Below are 19,030 nucleotides of genomic sequence, written 5' to 3'. Positions count from 1 at the left end.
AAAGCAGTTATAGAAGCTTATTTTAAGCTAACCAACCAACACAGATGAGGAGTTCACACCTCCCCATCAAGCAGTTGGTAGCTACTGTGGGTGCAGGTTTTTTACATTCAGCTTATTTTCCAGGCATACGGGCTGAATTCCTCAGTTACGTTCTTGCTGCCTTCCCTCTTTGCCCCCTTAAAGTCTCAGCTGGCTCCTGGAGTAATCAAATACAAAGATTTTTGTTTAGATTTTTTTTAACAGAATAGGGCGGCTGATATCATCCAGTAACTCTGCTTGTGGCTGTGGTGCCTTGAGTCCATCCGCTGTGCCCTCCTTAATTGAGGCACAGTGCCTTTCTTCAGCTCTAACAAATGGGCGACTGATCTGAACTGGATCATGAGTGATCTACTGCAATCACTTGAGACCAGAATCCAATCCTGAAAATCTGGAGTGCAGTTCAGCATATTTCTGAAACGGTATTTGTAAAAATGTTGTAGAAAGGCAGGGCGATGTGTGTAGATAGGTGGAGGGAGCATCTCTTTTAGATGGGTTGACCCTTCTGGGGAGGGACAGAGAGACAAGTTTTTGGCACCGTGAACCCTTCTTCAGACCCCAGCTTTTTGTGTATGTGAAAGCTTGTCCTTCTTTTCCAGTAAGAGTTGGAAGAGATATCTCCTTGCAAGTCTTGTCCTGCCTATGTCCTCCGATTGTCATGGCTACAGCAACATGCCATCAGAGGAATAGAGAGACTTTTAAATCTTCAGAGTCACTTGAATCTAGAAATACTGATGAAAGGTCACTATTCCTGTGGGAAGAGTTTGAAAGATTTGCTGTCATTTGACTTCCTTGATCTGAACTGTGCGTGCTGTTTGTCCTGTTGTCTGTCTCAGTTACTGTTAACAGTGCGTGGGGTAACCAGCAAAATCCCTTCTCTGCCTGATGGACAGGGATCCAGGAGGGAGAGCACAGAGAGCAGAGAGAGGCTTCAAGCCTGGTGTTGAAAGGGTTATAACAGCCCTTAGGATGCCCCTGCAAGCATTCCTAATTGCCTAAAACACCAGAGTACTGCACAGAAATTAATGCCATGACCTGTAACATGACCCTCAGCAGTTCTGCACGTTGGTATTGCTAACCCGTTGTTAAGGAACTTGAATGTTTTTGTTTGTTTGTTAGAGCGCGTTTCATTAATTACTAGTTCAATAGTCGCCTCTCCATTAATCCATATCTATTCTCCCCTTGGTCTTGCTGCTTGCCTTCATGTCTTGCAAGTTAGCAATATGCTCTCAAATTCCTTTTTAATGCGTTTTTAGTGCACCTGATGTATGGATAGACCTCCTTGTCAATGCTATAAGCAAACTAGACTGTGCACCTGAATGTAATGAGCGAACAGCTTTTTGGAAATTTGTGCAGCACTCTGAAAGTTTTAGGAAAGGCTAATGCTGTATATCATCTGTGGGCACTGTTGAAGCAGTTACGATACGGAGGTGGCTTCTCAGATGCTGTTTTTGCATGGTGTATTTCCAGATTTCTGCTGTATCTGGTGGTTATCTATTTTGGGCATGCAGCTCTTAGGATTCCTCTTTATGATTACTCTAACTCTGAAAATGTATTAATTATTTATTACTCCCAGTTAAATAAAAATTCATTTTAAAAAAACTGCCTAGCCTTTCATTAGTGAATTGAAGCATTTAATAATGTCAGTTACTTAGTAACTTGCCAAGGGAATAATTATGCACTTTATCACAAAGTTTCAGTAGACTTGTGTGCTCTGTTTTGTTATTCCATGCCAGAATAAAGTTTTTGTTCAAGCCTGAGTAGGAAGTAACATTATCAGCTTTTAATTTGGTCATGGAATGCAGTCCGCCTAGATGCGTACAGGGAAAAGCTTGCTTAGTTTGTGCTTGGAAAGTAACACTTATTTTGTTTGGCAGACAAGATCATAGACGAGGGACATCTAACCAAAGTGGAAGAAACAAAGCTTTTGAAAGGTTAGACTTTTGGATTATTTAACTGTGTTTGAAACACTTTTTTTATGTTTTAATGCATATTTTGGCTTAAACCAGCAGTTTGAATTTTGTTGAATATTCATTTAAAAAAAAGAAAGTCTATGAAAGGGAGGTATATTGTTTATGGAACTCTGTTCTAAATACTGTCTTAGGGTAAAGAAGTTTGAAGGACAAATAATAATTTTTGCAACTTAAATCTCTAGCTCCTGAATAAATTTCAAACAGATCTTTATTTTTATTATAAGAGAAATTAGGAAACGATATTTGGTCTCATTTAAGTGGTGAGTGAAAGTGTATTTTAATTTGACTTCTTTCTAACTTATACCCTCACAATTTGAAAATCGCTATTAAACTCCTAAACCTGACTTTTGCAAGTGAAAAAAATTAAAACGTGCCTCTAACGTCTTGCTCTTCAGTATAAAACATGTGAACTACAAGGATCTAATATGAAAAGATTTATTTTGTCAAGATAGATAATCCTTATCTTGCAGTATCAGCAGTCAGGAATGTTACAAAGTTTGTGGATTGGGATTTCCTATGCGTCAGTGATGTAAGATTGTTTGGACTTGTAGGCTGACTCCAATTCTGTAGTTTTTTCATTACTATTTTGACATGCTAACTTTTTTTCTATCCTCCTGCATAGTGTTACTGCATTGAATAAATATTAGCTTGTTATGAGTTCTGGTATTTTAGAGACTTCTTTTTTTATTTATTGTCCCTTATTTTATATGTGAAATTGCACCTTTAGCGTGTTTCTCTGAGTGAGTAAACTATAGATGACTTGCCATATTTGGCAAAAGAATGCATACAATAACTGTAACTTAACACTTGCATGCCAGTTATCTTGCAAAATGATAAGCTATTTTTAGCATTTGTTAATATATTCTAACTCATCAAATAAGTATGATGTCAACACATTTTAATATACTTCATCATTTTGACTATATTTATTCAGCTCAGTTTTATTATGGGAAATAGAGACAACTGCTGTGAAATAATATATTAAAGGAAAGAGTTGCGCTTAGGACTGCGCTTTCTCAGGCTTGTTTTAGACTATAGTATAGACAGCATATAATATGGTCTTTAGTGTGTCCCAGGCTCCAGATTGGGAAGCAGGTTTCTAAACCGCTTACCTTTTTGACTTCTGCTGTTTCAAATATAGAAACCTATACATCTTTTCTCTAGTGCCTAATCCTGTTCCTCGTTTCAGGAGGAGGAGAAAAGCTCAGGTACCTGAGATTAGGGGGTGCAGGGGGGCAGGGAGAGAGGGGGTTAATTCAGCTTTTGGAGCTTGCACTGTTCCTCCCATTTTGCACAGAGCAAGAAAACTGTGCTTCCTTTTATGACCAGATATGGTAAAGTTAGCTGGATACAGGCACTGCTCGTCTTAGCACGTCTGGAATGGCCACTAATACAACCTGCGTGGGTGAGGCTTTTAGGATATACTTTTCTTAAGACTTTAGCTTTAAATAGGAATGATCTACTTGGTTTAATAAGCAGTAGAGTTTTAATGACAGTCTTGTGGGCTGGAATCTATTTGATACGTTTATAATGCTTTGTGTTGCAACATCTTTAGATATTAGTTAAAAATTTCATCTCTAAAAATGGGGAAGTGCTCTCCTCATTTTAAGTAAAGAACTGCAGAACATGAAGCTTTTAGCTACTATTCTGGTCATGACATTGAAAGTCAACTGAAGTCATGTTTGGAGTTAGTGCCAAGTCTGAACCCCTAATGTGCTTTAAATGTAGTGTGCTTTCCATCTCTCCCTCTCTAGTGATTTCAGTTATATTTAAGATGGGAAGAGAGTCTGGCTGTTGATCAGCTACTTTGTTTGTACTTGCCGCGTTCTGTTTCTTGTACAAGTGGACGTTATTCTGGCACCAAGAAACCTAAAACTTTTTTCGTATTAGAGAAAGAAAACATTTTTTCTATTAACCTGTTTTGTCGTCTTGCTTATTTCCCGGTGTAAGTGTACATGTTGCTTTCAACTTAGCTTCTTTCATGGGCGGGTGGGGGATGTAGTTCAGTTTGCTCTCTTGTTGTTTGAAAAAGAACAAGCTTTCTCAATAGGACTTGCTTGTGTACATAATTTCCTATGCTAATTCTATTGATGTATCACACTTTTTTTTTAATTACCGTGCATCCTCCCTCCCCTGTCCTGGTGCCGTTTTGCATCTACGGTATCTACAGGTGGAGAGATTATTTGTGCTCATCATGCTTTCTGCATGTATAGCAAAAGTAAAATTTGTGTGCTGGGAACATTGTAATGATGCCTTTCTAAATCTGTTCACCTGGCACTTAAGCATCAGAAAAAGCTATTAATTTGTGGTTAGGCAGCAATGCCGCTAAGCCAAGGTTGGGCGTAGTCAGCCAAGAAAGACTTTGTTATACGTAATTGGGCCTGCACATCGGTGACGTGGTTCATAGCTGACAAACTTACTGGGTGTAAGACTGATGTGTGGGAAAAGATGCGTTAATATAATTAAGTCCCCTTCCATGTTGAGAATACCTGCTCTCCATTAAGAGTACAGTACATCATATACAAGACTTGTTGCTGCTATTTTATTTGTCCGAAATACTAAATCATAGTTTTTATTCTTACAGCAGTTTCTTTCTGACTCTTTACAATATCTGGATTGTTCCAGATTTCTCTTCTTATTTGTTCCCTGAACGATTGAATGAAACAATTGGCCTTTGCACTGAGTTCCAGCTGGCAAGAATACAGCTTTAAACAAAAGTTCAAGCTGTGCATGAGGCAGTCACATCCCGTGTTAGATGCAAGGCTAGATTAATGATTTTAGTCATACTGAATCCATTTTGGCCCAGAACTGTAAAGAAACAAGCAAACACCAGGTTTTTAAGTATCGTAGTTTTCTTCAACTGTTTTTTCCTAGTGAGGTTCGGCAGTAGATAGAGATATAGATAGATAGCAGAAATTATGATTAAAAGCCTGAATAAAGCATTTATTTATTTCAGTTGATTCTCCTCATCTCTTGCAGAGAATCAGGCAAGAGTGAAAGAATCGGATTTATCAGACACACTTAGTCCAAGCAAGGAAAAAAGCAGTGACGACACTACAGGTAAGCATTTAATTGAGGTTTCTGTAAAATTGAATTAGCTTGAATTAAGTAACTTAATCATCAACTTTCCTGCCATAAGAGAGAATATTTGTATTATGTGGAGCCAAATATAACCTTAGAGCAGTATTATACTGTATGTTTTGCAATTTCGTGGTAACTGTTTTAAAGTGAGGAAACGGTAAAGGTTTCCATTGGCTTAAAGAATATGTATGTGAAAATTGTCTGTAGTCTACCTACTCCCTGAAAGGTTTTCTTATTTCAGATGCCCAAATGGATGACCAAGAACTAAATGAACCAATTGCTAAAGTAACCCTCCTGAAAGGTAAGCATAAATTTTTGTAACTTAGATGCGTAATCTGTGGCTATATCTTTCTGTCTACCTGTATTCCTGTCAAATATATATGTGCGTTTGAGTGAACAGTGCTGAAATTCAAATGTTTTAAATAGCGGTGGTATGGAAGAGTTGCACTCGAATCTCATTAGTGATTCATTTGGGTAATGTAAAAGCATACTGCTGAGTGTTAGTATAGAAATAATTTACATGCTTCAAGCTAGTTTCTTGTGCTCAGTTTCAGCATATGCTCAAGGTAGTAGTTAATAACTGTGGAGAGGAGGGATTCTTCCATCAACTATTTTAAGCTTTGCCAGATGTTACCTTTGTAAATGGTTCCCATCGTTGCCAGAAATGATTCCTTTAGTTTCCACCTGAGAATTTAAAAAAAAAAAAAAAAAAACCTGTAAAATCTTTATTATTAAAATTTTGAATTCCCTGTTTTAACTGTAGTTAAAATGGTTACTAAACTTTAGCTTTGATCTTCATAATTACAAAATTCAATTTTTTACTGCTCTTTCATATACTTATAACTAGATTAGCAAGCTAATATTTTCATATGCGTTATCTGAAAATGATGCTGGTTATTAATTAGTTGCTAAATTTAGCATAATGAAAGTTAACTTTTTTGCTTTATATATAGCTACACATTATTAAGATATGTAAAATGATGCTTTATTGGATCACAGGTAAAAAAAAATGTGTAGTTCTCCATGTTTCAGAAAAACAGGAAACCTCAATGAAATTTAGGAGACCTGAAAAAGAGCTTTTCTTTCTGTACTTGTTTACACTTCACTAATTTTGTGATAGAAAGGACTTCATATATTAGGTATTTAATTTAAAAATTTTCATATGTTTGTGTGTGTGTGTGTATACACACGTGTACACACTTGCAAACAACAAAACTAAAACAATATTTTGAATAAGACTTTTTTGCAGTAGATTTCTGTTCAGCAAAGCTGTTTAAAAGAAGTGTTTGAGAGACTGAGCGTGTTCCATTTGGAACGTCAGTTTTACTCTAACGTCCACAATTAATAACACGTTTATGCAATGACTTCCTGTATTAGAAGATAGAACCTGGTAATGTTCTTAGTGGTTGTGATAGCCTTATTTTTAGTAATAAATTTGGTTTTGGCAGCAAGTTCTATCTGGAAACAATTTTGGTTGAAAATACAATGTGACCTTTCATTAAGTCAGAACTTCAGGTCCAAAATGGGGTACGTGTTTAAGAGTTGAATATTTCCTGTGAGCCGTGTTTCATGCACAGAATTCACAGCCAGAACAACATATCATATGTAAATAGTACAGTAGAGAAATCTTATTCACCCATGTTTCAGCCAGCTCCCTTGTCAAAATAATTTTAATTCTAACTCCCTTTGTATAATTTTAAAATACATTTTTGTCTTTATGATTTCTTCAGCCACATAAATTAATCTTTGTAATGAGAGTCTTGGAGTAGGGAATAGTTTAAAATGCCTGTATTGTCGTATAGGGAAAAATGTCTCATACTGTAGATCTGAATTCTATGCATATAACTTCTTTCTTGTAAAATATGCTTATATAAATCAAAACTTCAAAGTTGTTGGGTTTTTTAACAAGGATGTACTCGACAGAAACAAGCAATAATGATGGATTCACTAATTTAGTATTTTTCTGCCTTTCTAGATTTTTCTACCTGTGTAGATTCTTTTTTTGAAAGCAAAAACAAAACAAAAAAGCCAGTGAAAATGAATGCTCGAGTGTAGCAAACTGAAGGCTACTTATAACGGTTTTGATTCCGTAGTTATCTTTTGCAGACACATTAAAAGTAGTCGATGGACCGCTAAAACTGAAAACCACTGAGGACTTGAATTCTCCTGTATGTGCGAGTGAATCCTTCCAAAGCTCTGTCAGAGGCTGGGCTTAGTAGCTCATGAACAAGATATGGCCACTAAGGGTACGCTACTTCCTAGGTAGAACTGTCTCCTATTAAGGGTCAGGCAAATCTGCAGTTACACGTTCTCTGTCCAGGGTGTATTGAACTGATAGGCAAGGATAATTGGACATTTAAAGGGCTAAAATTGAAAGTCTTCTGTAGACGCATGGAAATAGTCTTTTGCTCGTGTGGATGGTTCATCACTGTTCCATCTGCCTTTGGGCAGTCAATGTTTTAAACCATAGCCATCATTGAATTTTTAAGTGAAGAAGTAGAACAATACCTATGTGCATAGGCACCTGTGCTGCTGAATTACATATTATAATTAACTGGAATAAGTGGTATAACTTACTATTTTTTCTTGCAGCTATTTATAGCTATTCCTCTTTTGCTGTCCACGAAATCATTTAAAAATATCTGTACAATGAATTACTTGCATTTTTAGTTTTCTTGAAGAGCCTGTGAGCCCGCAGTTTTGTTTGAGATTTTGTGTGAAAGCTACTTTATGTGCCTGACTTTGCCCTGAAAAGGATCTTATTTGTGACAGAGAGAGTTTCAACTGGATTTGTTATGCATCCATATAAGTCTGGAAGTGTGAAAACATTTCTGATCTAGCAGCTGTTCTGAATGCAAACTTGTTAACTGCAAAGTCAGTGTTCCTTTTTGTTTAATTATTGGAATTTAGAAAACAAATTAATGGAACAAGAAAAAGCAGAAATGTTCAATTGCTGCAGTTTCCTCCAAGAGTTTTCCTTCAATAAATTTCAAGTGCATTCAGGCCTTGTTTCAGCTTTATCCAAGCCAGAATCCAGCCAAGGGGAAGAAGGGGGGAAAACTCTCAGATTTGTAGAATTGCCTTTTTTCTTGAGATAACTGTCTTTATTAGCCATGAATAATGGTTTATTGAAAATTGTTTTTTGGCAGGCTGTTTGTGACTGTTTACTGCAAAGAGAGATTGCAGAGTTTAAAACAGGTAGATGCTGAACAGCTGAAAAGAGAAAGCAATGAAGGCAATCATAATTTTAGTAATCTTGTTCTTGCCAACATCCTTACGTTTTCTTAGTAATGCCAAGACTGATTCATGGAATCTCATCAAAAAATGTTGTCAGTTGAGGGTTTGCTGAAGAAATGTGATAGTTTAGATAAGAAATTTTGAATATTGACAATGGTCTGTTGATTCAGAAGGTTTTGGAACCATTGTTTTATGTTTCAATAGCTAAAGAAAACTATTTTTTCTAATTGTTCATCTGATTTCATCTGAATATTATTTTTGATACTTAATAAAACATAAGTTCAAAAAAATTCTGAAAGTGAACCGTTGTGAAAGTTGGAGAAATACTGTTGTACTCAAAAAGTTGCTTCCACAGGCCAAGCACATACAGATATGGGATGTAATATAGAACCACACTTTCACAAAACTGAGCCATGGGTTAAACTTCTTTTCTGGAACTAAATTGAAGGAGAGCAAATTTTCAGGTTCTTTGGGAATGATTTGTAACAGATCATAGTGACTTCATGGCAGCAGTTTTAAATCTACTGATGCAGTCAAAGAAAAATTACTGATGTTAAAGGGAAGCTTAGTGTTTTGAGGGTTTAAAAAAAAAAAAAAAAGCCTTCATTAAGGATCTCTTTCTTGTAACACAGCAAACAATCTGATCACAGATGAAAATTTTCCATGAGCTACAATAAATGAATGAGGGATTTCAAACTATTGTGTATTTACCCTTTTTGTTTTTTCCCCCTCCACCTAGTTGTAAATAATTATAAAACTCCTTAGACTTCTCAGAGAACAGTTAGTCCAATGTTGAATAGTTCTGGAAATTGTTCAGAGGCTCTAATTGCAGCTCTTTGTATTGGTTCTCAAACCAATTTTCATGACTAATGACATGTGAATTTGCTTCTTGAGGGAACTAATTCTAAATCCAATAATAATTAGTAGGCTTTTTATTTATAAATAGAGCAGTCCTACTCACTAAGGAAAATTTTTCGAAACTTAGCTTAGTAGAAGAAGGGTATTCACTTTGCACTTTTAAATGCACTATTAAATGAATTTTCTGTTTATGTAATTCTTAAAAGCTGTTAAATTATTTCCTAACGCTCATGCTTTTCTTCTTGGCTCTAGATTTACAAGTAAATCAAGCATCTGGAAGTTCCCCTATTACATTTGAGTAGAAAAGAGTTTTTACCTTGACACAGATAGTGCCTTCCCTAAATTTGTTATGCTATCCCATAACTTGCCTTCCTCATCTCCTTTGAAGCACTGTTGTTTTTTATGATGTGTGCTTTCATTGATTTGAAAATACTGCCCACCAGAAAGTTCATTTGGGTTCCTTATTGTTAAGATATTGTGTTCTTATTGTTGAATTGGGACACTGCTCCTTTATCAGGCATGATTTGAACATAATTTGTCAAATTCCTCATCCATTTCTTCTGAACAGTCTCATTAAGGACTGAAAGTCTAATTGCCTCTAGCAGCTTTATCCATGAGGAGCTAAGAACAAAACATCTCTGATAAAAAGAAACTCGGGTTTGGAACTCTTAATAAACCATGCAGGGAAGTATTTGGATGAGATACTTAGTCCTCTTTGTTCTTTCTGCTCACAGTTCTGTTCTGAAAAAGCCAAAACCACACGCACGCGCACACAACTCCGCTCCCTGATCCCACCAGTTCCTCACTGTGAGAAGAGGAAAGCTGTAACCTCTTTTCTTAGAGAGATACCCTATGAGTCCTTTAGCATGATTTGATAAATAACTACTCTAAGAAGAAAAACAGAAACAATGAATAATTTTCTTAAAGTTACTGTATTGTTGACATACAGTCAAAGTATGAGTGTCAAAAATGCAAAGACAAAATAAAACATAGCTTGTATTAATTTATACTTACTAGTGAAAGGTCCAGACAAAGTGTTTTGATCTTCTCTGTTTTTATTCTGTGAAATTTGCATTCATCTTAAATCTGCATGGCCTATAAGGTTAGAAGTTTATGAACCAAGTACTGTGCGACACGTCTACCTTTTTGTTCTGCTCATCTCCCCCATGATGTGCAAGTGTCTTTTTTTCACTGATTTATCGCTTACGTTTCTCACCTAATTGGCATTATATAAAATTTTAACCTTTTGTCGATTTAGTGTATTAGTGCCTATTTAAGAACCTGTTTCTGCACAACCTCTGCCAAAGGAACATTTACTGAAAAGCTTCATGGATCGGGTTCCTGATGCTGCAGTTTCCTGCAGGCTTCCTCTTTATGTTACTGCATATAGTTCCCAGTACTTGCCTATTAGGATATACTGCTACTAGTTACAAATACTCTCAGTTACAAATTCTTCCAAAATGTTAGCTTTAAATGCATTTAATTTGTATATGAATAAGCCATCTTTTTTTTCTTTTCTTTTCTTTTTTTTTTTTTTTTTTTTAACTCCAAGAGGTCTTTAATATGCATTTTTAATTAATACAAACTTGGTTTGGGGAAGAGCAAATATTTTAACTATTATTTACAGTTTAAATAATATGCTTGGTTACCTAGTCATGTTAAAGATGCACCTAATATTTTAACTTATATTATGGTGAGACTATATTTTTAAAGGGAAAACTTAGTATTTACTAAGTATTTACTTGGTATTTACTTAGTATTTACTAAGCCTAGTATTTACTATGTCACTGAATACACTGGTGGGTTTTTCTTCAGTTTCTTAATTTTTTTTTTTTTGTTGCAGGATATTTCTCTAAATTTGCCTTTGCTTGTAGTTGTGGTCCACATGCATAACGAGAGGGAAAGGTGGGGAGAACCAGGCCTTGCATAGCAGCAAGCTGATTGGGAGTAGCGACCCACTTAATAGCAACTGTTTTTGCAAAATCTCTCACAGCTGACTGGTGGAAACTACGTCCAGTACAAGACTGTGTACATACATGTATACCTATAGATAAATATATATACGTGTGTGTGTTTGTGTGTGAGCACTGAGAAGGACTGAGGGAGAGTGGGTTTGGGACGAAGGGAACGCAGGATCATTGGGAAGCGTGTGCTAGGAGAGGAGGTTGGAGTAGCTTCCTTTTAAAATAGACAAGCTGTGTACACAATCAAGGGCTGTCTTATTAGGCTTGTAGTTTCTTCATTTATGTGGACAGCGTGATCCTTGCAACCTGTACACTATTTTTAAAAGCTAATTCTTGTGTTCTTTTTGTATTTTACTGCATGTTAAGTGTAATGAATGTTTTAAATCTTGCATTTGCTTTCCTTCTTGTAAAGGTATATTAATACTTTTGCTAATATTTACTTAACACAATTTTGAGGTTACTTTAACTCTGGATGATTAGAATAGAAAATGACCAGTGTGCACATGGCAGTGCAAATTAAACTGTTGTGTGAATTCATGCGTTAAAGAAAATATTCTTTTATCAGATGAATTGCAGGGTGCACAATCAGAAACTGAGGCTAAGCAAGAAATTCAGCAACTGCACAAGGAGCTGGTTGAAGCCCAAGAGCTAGCTAGAACAAGTAAACAAAAATGCTTTGAACTTCAAGGTGAGACCCAGATCAACTTGATTGTGTAGGGTATCCATTCAAACTGTTTTTACCAGGTAGTCTTAAGAGGTTCCAGTTTCGTTGCCTGTATTATAAGCACATTTGTTTTCACAGTATGCACCTCTTTTGCACAGAATATCAGAAACTTTTTCTCTCTTCTTTTTTATTAATTAAAGGTACAGTCAGATTGAGCTCTGAATTTTTGGGTCAATATTGACCAACATACTTTGTAGTTTTAAATATAGAAATCCATATATTTCATCATTATAAAATATATTCATCTGCAGGTGTTAATTCACCTCTATTTCAGTCAGATACTACACATAATGTATCCAGTGGTAGTTCTTTTTTTAGATCATCCTATCATCTTACAGCTAGATCATCTAGCTGTATCATTAGCTGCAAAACTGTTTGAGAGTCTTTTTTAATAGGAAATAGTATAGCCCAGTTTAATCACATCTTGTTCACCGTTCTTCCTGGAAAACCCTTAGTTTTTTTTCTTCCACTCCTACACCAAACTGCATTTAGCACACACTGAGTTTTGCATCAGCCAACTGATTATATTAATTTCAAGTTAATTGTAATACTACCAAAATAATGGAATCATGTCTTTAATATTAACTTTTTATTAAACTACTTACATAATTACTAGCTTTGATAACTTACTGGAATAAACTGACTGTTTTAATCTTCTCAGTTTTGGGGAAATTGTGACTGTAATTTACTACAGAGCTAAAATACTTTTTACTAACAAAATCTTTGGACTCATTTTCCCTTTTATTTTTAGCCCTATTGGAAGAAGAGAGAAAAGCATATCGAATGCAAGTTGAAGAGTCCAGCAAGCAAATAAATGTTCTGCAAGGTATGAAGTAATATAGATTTTTTTCTACCCTACTCTGTATGTCTTAGGGTCAAAATATAACTTTTAATATTTATGTGGATCATAAGCACTAATGAAGGAAGGTGTTAATTGTGTGTGTGTTAAGTTCAATTTTCACGCTATCTCAGAAATTTATTGTGAAATGTTTTTCATCGATTCCTACGTTTCAAATCGTAAATCAGAAAAAGCAAAAGATGTAATCTGTAACATAGTCCTTTTCTCCTTTCTCTCCTCAGATTTTTTCGGCTTTAAACGATCCAATGAGTCTTACTGTGAATATTGTACCTTCTTAACAAACATTCAGAATGTTTAGTCTTTTTTGTACTATTCTATCTCTTCATTTTACTGATGAAATTCTCTTAAATAAATTGTTAATCATTCTAGAGCTACATGCAACCTCAGAGTCTGCAGTAAAATTTTGTAAAGAACAGCCAGTCTCCGCTGAAGAAGCGCAGTGATCACGATCATGCTCTTTTCAGCCCAAAATAACTATAGCAGAATGGAATCTTGTGATTTACACATCTTCTGTATCACAAGTTAGAAGTTGCCAGTTCCAAGCTAGTGAAGTGCTATGTTGACAAGAAGAGTTTTTTTTTGATGAGCAGAGGAACTGACAGTTTGGTTTCCTATGGATTTGCTGTAGGAGAGTTTGAGGAGCTAGATATGTCTTTGTTGTTGTCGCAGCTCCTTGTGATGCCCCAGCGTTTAAAAGCTCTGTGCTTGCATTTAGCTCTTTAACCTGGCACATGGCTGTGTCGTTGGGCAAGTGGTAGCATGTCCTGCAGCTGGAGTTACCCCACTTATTTGTCAGCCTGTACATGTGAGCTCATTGGTCAGAGGTAGCCTTAAAATCAGCCAGGCTTATGTTACGACTTAGAGCAAACGTTGGTATGAACATCTACTCAGCCATTGATTTTTATGAAGTTTAGAGGAGCTTCATAGCGTGGGATTTTGGTCAGTGTGGTCATATTTGGTTGGTCATTTGACCCAAAAACGTTTGGAACAGAGATGCTTATGTAATAGCACTATTTTATCAATGTCAGCAAAGGATATTTGCTATTCTAAGAATGAAGAGCTAACATAATATTCTTGATAAACAAGAGGAGTAATTTAATTTTGAATATTGTGCTGCTAATGTGGAAAAAGCTGCAAATAAAGAATTTTGTAGCAAAGGTTAGAAGTCAGGATATTTGGCGGTTATTTCTATACAGAAGGAAAAAACTGTACACCTCTTTCAAACAAAAAAAGAGAACCAAAGTATAAACTTGACAGAGCCACGCTAACTGCAGGGTAGCTCTGTGCTATTCTGTCACCTGAGCCCTTCCCACATGAGGTCTTACTGATGGTTCCTCTTCCCTCTCCACTGCAGTTTAAAACCTTCTGGTGCTGTATGTTTGCTGCTTGCCAAGCTCTCAGGGTGAGACATATGTCACAGATTGGGAAAAGCAGTTTTGAGGTCAGCCTTCTCTCTTGGCAGCCTCTGGGAACTGTAGTGAGCGGGGCGGGGAGACGTTTTGCAGCTTCATGCAGTAACGTTTCTTAGACCGTTTTCACGGAATCGATGTTTTCTGCCAGCCAGTACTTACATGGCTTATGTGTTTGACCTGGGGAAGAGAGAGAGTGCCACGAAAACACCTGAGGTCCTGTCTCTGCGTGTGAAGCTCCCTTTAGAGGAATGGATAGGGAAAACGAGGAAATTCTTTTAGTTCAAGTAACTAGTCATTACTTTTTTTTTTTAAAGTAAAGTGTTCGGTTTAGATGAGGTAATGGCTTATTAAATAAGAGATGTAATGAAAGTTTTCTTTCTGGTTGCCCTTTGAAATAATATCCAATGCTTGAGAAACCATTCCAGTATTCTTAGTAGTATTTTTTTCTGTATAACTCCACCAAACTTCAGAAATGTTTGTATATTGTTTTTGATTTTCAATCCTATCATGCCTTGTCTTCATGCCTGAAGATTTAAAGGGAGAGTTGTTCATCGACAATGCAGATAAAAGAAAATGCTAATTTCTTCAAAATACTCTCACTGCTGAGAAGCGGGAACTTAGTTTGGCTTGATAAAGAGGAGAAAAATCAAGAAGATATGTTATAAAAAAGTCATTGCTTTGTTCTTTAATAGGCACTTGCAGTGTTAGCAAATATTAGTTCGTGGTGTTCTGGAAACAAGTTGTTTCTTACCATAATGGTTTGGTAGGTTCAAGGCTTCTAATGTAATCATACATGGAAAGGTAATTGTTAAGATTCTGTGTTCCTCGGTCGGGTTGTTCTCATCTACTACTTTATTTCCTGTTCTGTTAGTATAGTCCTTTAGAAAGTGTTTCTGAGCAAATGAGATGGTAGCAAGCTTCATGTTACTCACATGTATACAAGTATCCATCATGTTGTAAATGTCCTTGTTAGATATGCTGTTTCATCTTATGCAGATTTCCTTTAAAAAAAAAAAAAAACGCTTAGGATCTACAGTAGCTCTTATTTAAAGAAATTATTGTGCAAGTACAATATACAAAATTAGAATATATGTTGCTAATACCTTTTTTCCTTACCTTTTTCCTTTTTTCCATTCCACCTTTTTTCCTCCAGAGTGTAAAGTTGTGTTCTTTCATAGGTTCCTTAGTTCATCTAATGAGCTAAATGTGCTGTGGGAGTATGCTGAAAAAGAGTTGCTTTTCCTTTCTTTCATGTGCATCCACCAACAACTTGCAGAGTGTCTGTATTGCACCTGACACAGTATATGACACTACAGGAAAACATCAAATATCATGAATAGTTGTCATGAAAGTGGAAGTCTCTCTTGAGTAGTTCTTAACCTGAATCAATTTACAGCACAACTCACGTTTTCCTTGTCGTCTTCAGTAATGGATTGAGAGGACAAAAATAAATACAAGAAATCTCTATGATGATTACCAGGACTTGGTTTTCATCCCTCTGCTTTCCATGGTCTGCGTTTGCCCCTTCCTTCAGAGAAGAAAACATGCACTCTAAATGTGTAACGCTAACCCTCTAGAGGGTTAGAATTACCTGAGCGTTCCAGCTGATGTTCAGAGTGAACTTTGCTCTTTTTTTCACGGAGCAAATCTTCATTAATTTAGTAATTGCTTTTTCCATATTGAAAAGCAGTGAAGTACAAGTGTACTCTGATCTGTCGTCTTTAAAAAGCAAATTAAAAAAACAGGCAAATTAAACAGTTTGCTTCTATCAATCGTGATTTTAACTATAACTTAGTTCTACTTACTTTCATACTTTCCATTCCTATCTGTATTTCTTTGCAACTGTTGGCACAGGATTCTCTTAGCTGTGTTGCTTGGGAAAAATAGTTTCTCTTGGAGCAGAGATATGTTTAGTAATGAAAGAGTTTTGAATGGGACTGATTTTATAAAGTTTGCTTCATGCAGTTGATAAATGCAAAATAACATAATTTATATGACTGATTGCTACGCACTCAAAATTGTATAGCCAGTCATGAATACTAAAGGACTTCTTACAGTTCAGTAGTTTAGGTGCAGCTCTCTTTTTCAATTCAGAATTCATCCTGAGCTTTTAAAAAAACTTTTTACAAAGAAGCAAAGTATTTTTTATTTCCTTTTCTGCGTGTTTGGAGAATGGAGTAGAAATGGGAAGCTATGCCTTTGAATATTTATGAAGGTCATAAGTTAAAGTTAACTGCTGAACTGGCAACTATTTCCAGTGTAGCTTGCAGATCTGTTTGACTTGTTTCTTTCTCTTGTCTTCTCCCCTGCAGTCTCCTAGTTCTGTAAAACTTGTTTTGCTTACGGTGAAGTTGCATGTGAATCTTAGTCTCAGATTTCTGGAGAGTTTCTTTAATAGTCGCACATGGCACAACCCACTCTTAAAAAATAAAAGCGGGGGAGGCAGCTTTGTCCAACCCAAATTCTGGTTTCTTTTCACTCGCTGCAACGTTATACTGTGTAATACATTACCCCACGTACGGTTTTTTGTCTTTTTAAGAGTAGCGCACTTGACCAGATCACTCTTTTTTAATTGCATTAGGATTCTTTGTGCCATTAAATATTAGTGAGTTGAGAAAGGGAGTCTTCTTTTTTAGAATTTCTGTAAGTACAGTTTATAAAAATAAAATGAATCTTAATGTTTGTTTTCCAGCTCAGCTGCGAAGACTACAAGAAGATATTGAGAATCTTCGTGAAGAAAAGGAGAATGAAATTTCAAGCACTCGAAATCAATTAATTGATGCTCAAAATGAGATTGTGCTTCTTCAACAAGTAGCAGAAAAGACAGCATCGGAACGAGATACTGATATTTCTGCTTTGCAAGAGGAGCTGCAGAAGGTGCGAGCAGAACTTGAACGGTGGCGGAAAGATGCTTCAGATTATGAAAAAGAAATTGTCAATCTGCAAGCCAGTTTTCAGCTTAGATGTCAGCAATGTGAGGATCAGCAGAAGGAAGAAGCTACTCGTTTAAAAGGTAAAAAGGATGTCACAGACCAGTGCTAATAGTAACATCCTTATCAATCTGAGTGTCAAATGCTCAAATCAGTATTTGTGTATGTATATACAAAAATCAAGGCCTGTAGTGTTACAAAAACCTTTTTTTCTTTAAATAGAAATTTTCAGTTATGCCTCCTCTAGCTAGTTACCTTTTGATATCAAAAGTAGGCCAAGTACAATGCCACCTTGGAAAAGATGGAAAAAGCTCGCCCTGTTATTGGGATTGATACTGCCAAAGGTTTCCAAAAGGACTTGCAGAATTTCTGAATCATTTGTTCTTGTAAATCAATAATTTTGGCCTTTTAGGTTTCAGAGCAAAGCTACATTTGAGACAAGTAACTGTGTTTTGTAGCTTACTATGTTCAGCAGCTTTCTTTCCACTTTTCAGAATTGATAGTCTCCTTTTTATTTAATTAAATTTAGAATTAAAGCTTTATTCTGTAAACATGATGTAGAGATACACAGATATCTTGTGCTAAGCCAGTACAGGTTGTCTGGGCTCATTCATTTGGACTTGGTCTTACCTGCAATGCACCTGCATCACATGAGGTCTGATTGAGAGCTGCTGCTCCAGGCCTTATAGCTTGCAGGTCTTGGAGAATATGCTTTCAGTCTCTCTCTCTTTTCTTTTCTTTTTTTTTTTCTTGTCTAGCTCAACAACTTAATCCTGCTGTTCTTTTCTGTTTTTAGTTTAGTCATATTTCAGCTATCAAGATGGTGGCATGCGTGCTGGGTAGTAGATGATTGCAAAAGCTCATGCTGAAACTTCATATATGCTGGGGGAAGCTGGCACGTATAAAATATGCTCAGAATTCTCAATCAGTTAATCTTCATGAAGACGTGTAGCTTTTTAAAATCAATTTTACTGGTAACTGATTTATTTCAAAGGTCTGATTTTAATGCTGTCGCTTCAAATGTTCTACTTGTTTTAGCTGATGCATGGTATCTAGCGATTCTGATTGTTCATTACTTTCAAGTCTACTGGGGCAAGAATTTCTTCAAATATACTTTTCCACCGCTGTTTCTAAAATGCTATAATAGACCCGTAAACAGAGTCTTGTGACAGAATGCAAGTGACACGATTATAATTGAGCGTATTTGACTGATGATCAGCTTTTCTTCCATTTGTTCCCTGGTGACACTTGAAGCATTTGGTGAAGCTTATTCTACTCTGTTCAATTCAAATTTATTCATTGCAGGTGAACTTGAAAAATTGAAGGAGGAGTGGAGTGCTCTGGAAGCTGAGTGTGTTACACTAAAGAAGGAAAATACTTTGCTCGCGTCTGAACTTCAGCGACAAGAGAAGGAGCTTTCTAGGTAAGTGCAGAATGGATTTATGAAGAAAGGTATCATAGTAGCTTAAGAGCTAGATGGTATATGTGTGGTTTTGGATTTTTTTTCCTTCTCCCTTCTTCCCTTCTCTCCTCCAGTACAAGTATTAGAAGTCTGATAATTAGAAGTTTGGAGTAAATGTATTGAAATTTCATGTATACATCAGTTTTGCTCAAAACACATTTTCATTCCAAATAAACATTTTTTGTTTGTTTGTTTTGAAAATACTTCTGTATAACAGGCCTGTTCCATGTTCATAAGGTATCCTAATCTATTTTGCCATCTTTGAAAATAAAGACTTGAATTGTGCATTGTAGGAGCACTTAAACTTAACAGTTATCCTTCTGCTTAAAAGATAATATACCATGTAGAGAATTTTGAGTTAGGAATTCTCAGTGTTTGGTGTTTGAAAACAATTCTCAGTTAAGTGTGCCGTGGAAGCCTGTCACATCACAAATGATAGTGATGGGCAGAAGTAGTATTCTTTCTCATATTTCACGTAATAGAAAAATATGGAT

General features: G+C 36.0%; 1 protein-coding gene across 35 annotated transcripts in view; it reads left to right on the top strand.

The window, feature by feature from the left end:
• The window catches only part of SLMAP (sarcolemma associated protein), a 99,420-nt gene that overhangs the window by 59,212 nt on the left and 21,178 nt on the right, over window positions 1-19,030 (top strand). For 13 of the 35 annotated variants that reach the window (XM_009688232.2, XM_068907328.1, XM_068907327.1 and 10 more), the window contains 7 exons: window positions 1,914-1,970; window positions 4,989-5,069; window positions 5,332-5,391; window positions 11,715-11,837; window positions 12,625-12,699; window positions 16,837-17,157; window positions 18,380-18,497. In XM_009688232.2, the coding sequence (XP_009686527.1) occupies window positions 1,914-1,970; window positions 4,989-5,069; window positions 5,332-5,391; window positions 11,715-11,837; window positions 12,625-12,699; window positions 16,837-17,157; window positions 18,380-18,497 (835 nt within the window). Of the gene's footprint in view, window positions 1-1,913; window positions 1,971-4,988; window positions 5,070-5,316; window positions 5,392-11,714; window positions 11,838-12,624; window positions 12,700-16,836; window positions 17,158-18,379; window positions 18,498-19,030 lie in introns of all 35 variants that reach the window. The other 22 variants (XM_068907331.1, XM_068907315.1, XM_068907312.1 and 19 more) reach the window with 3 other exon arrangements.

This window comes from Struthio camelus, chromosome 14, assembly GCF_040807025.1.
Source record: "Struthio camelus isolate bStrCam1 chromosome 14, bStrCam1.hap1, whole genome shotgun sequence".
Taxonomy (NCBI): domain Eukaryota; kingdom Metazoa; phylum Chordata; class Aves; order Struthioniformes; family Struthionidae; genus Struthio; species Struthio camelus.
This window is presented reverse-complemented; position numbering and strand designations above follow the sequence as displayed.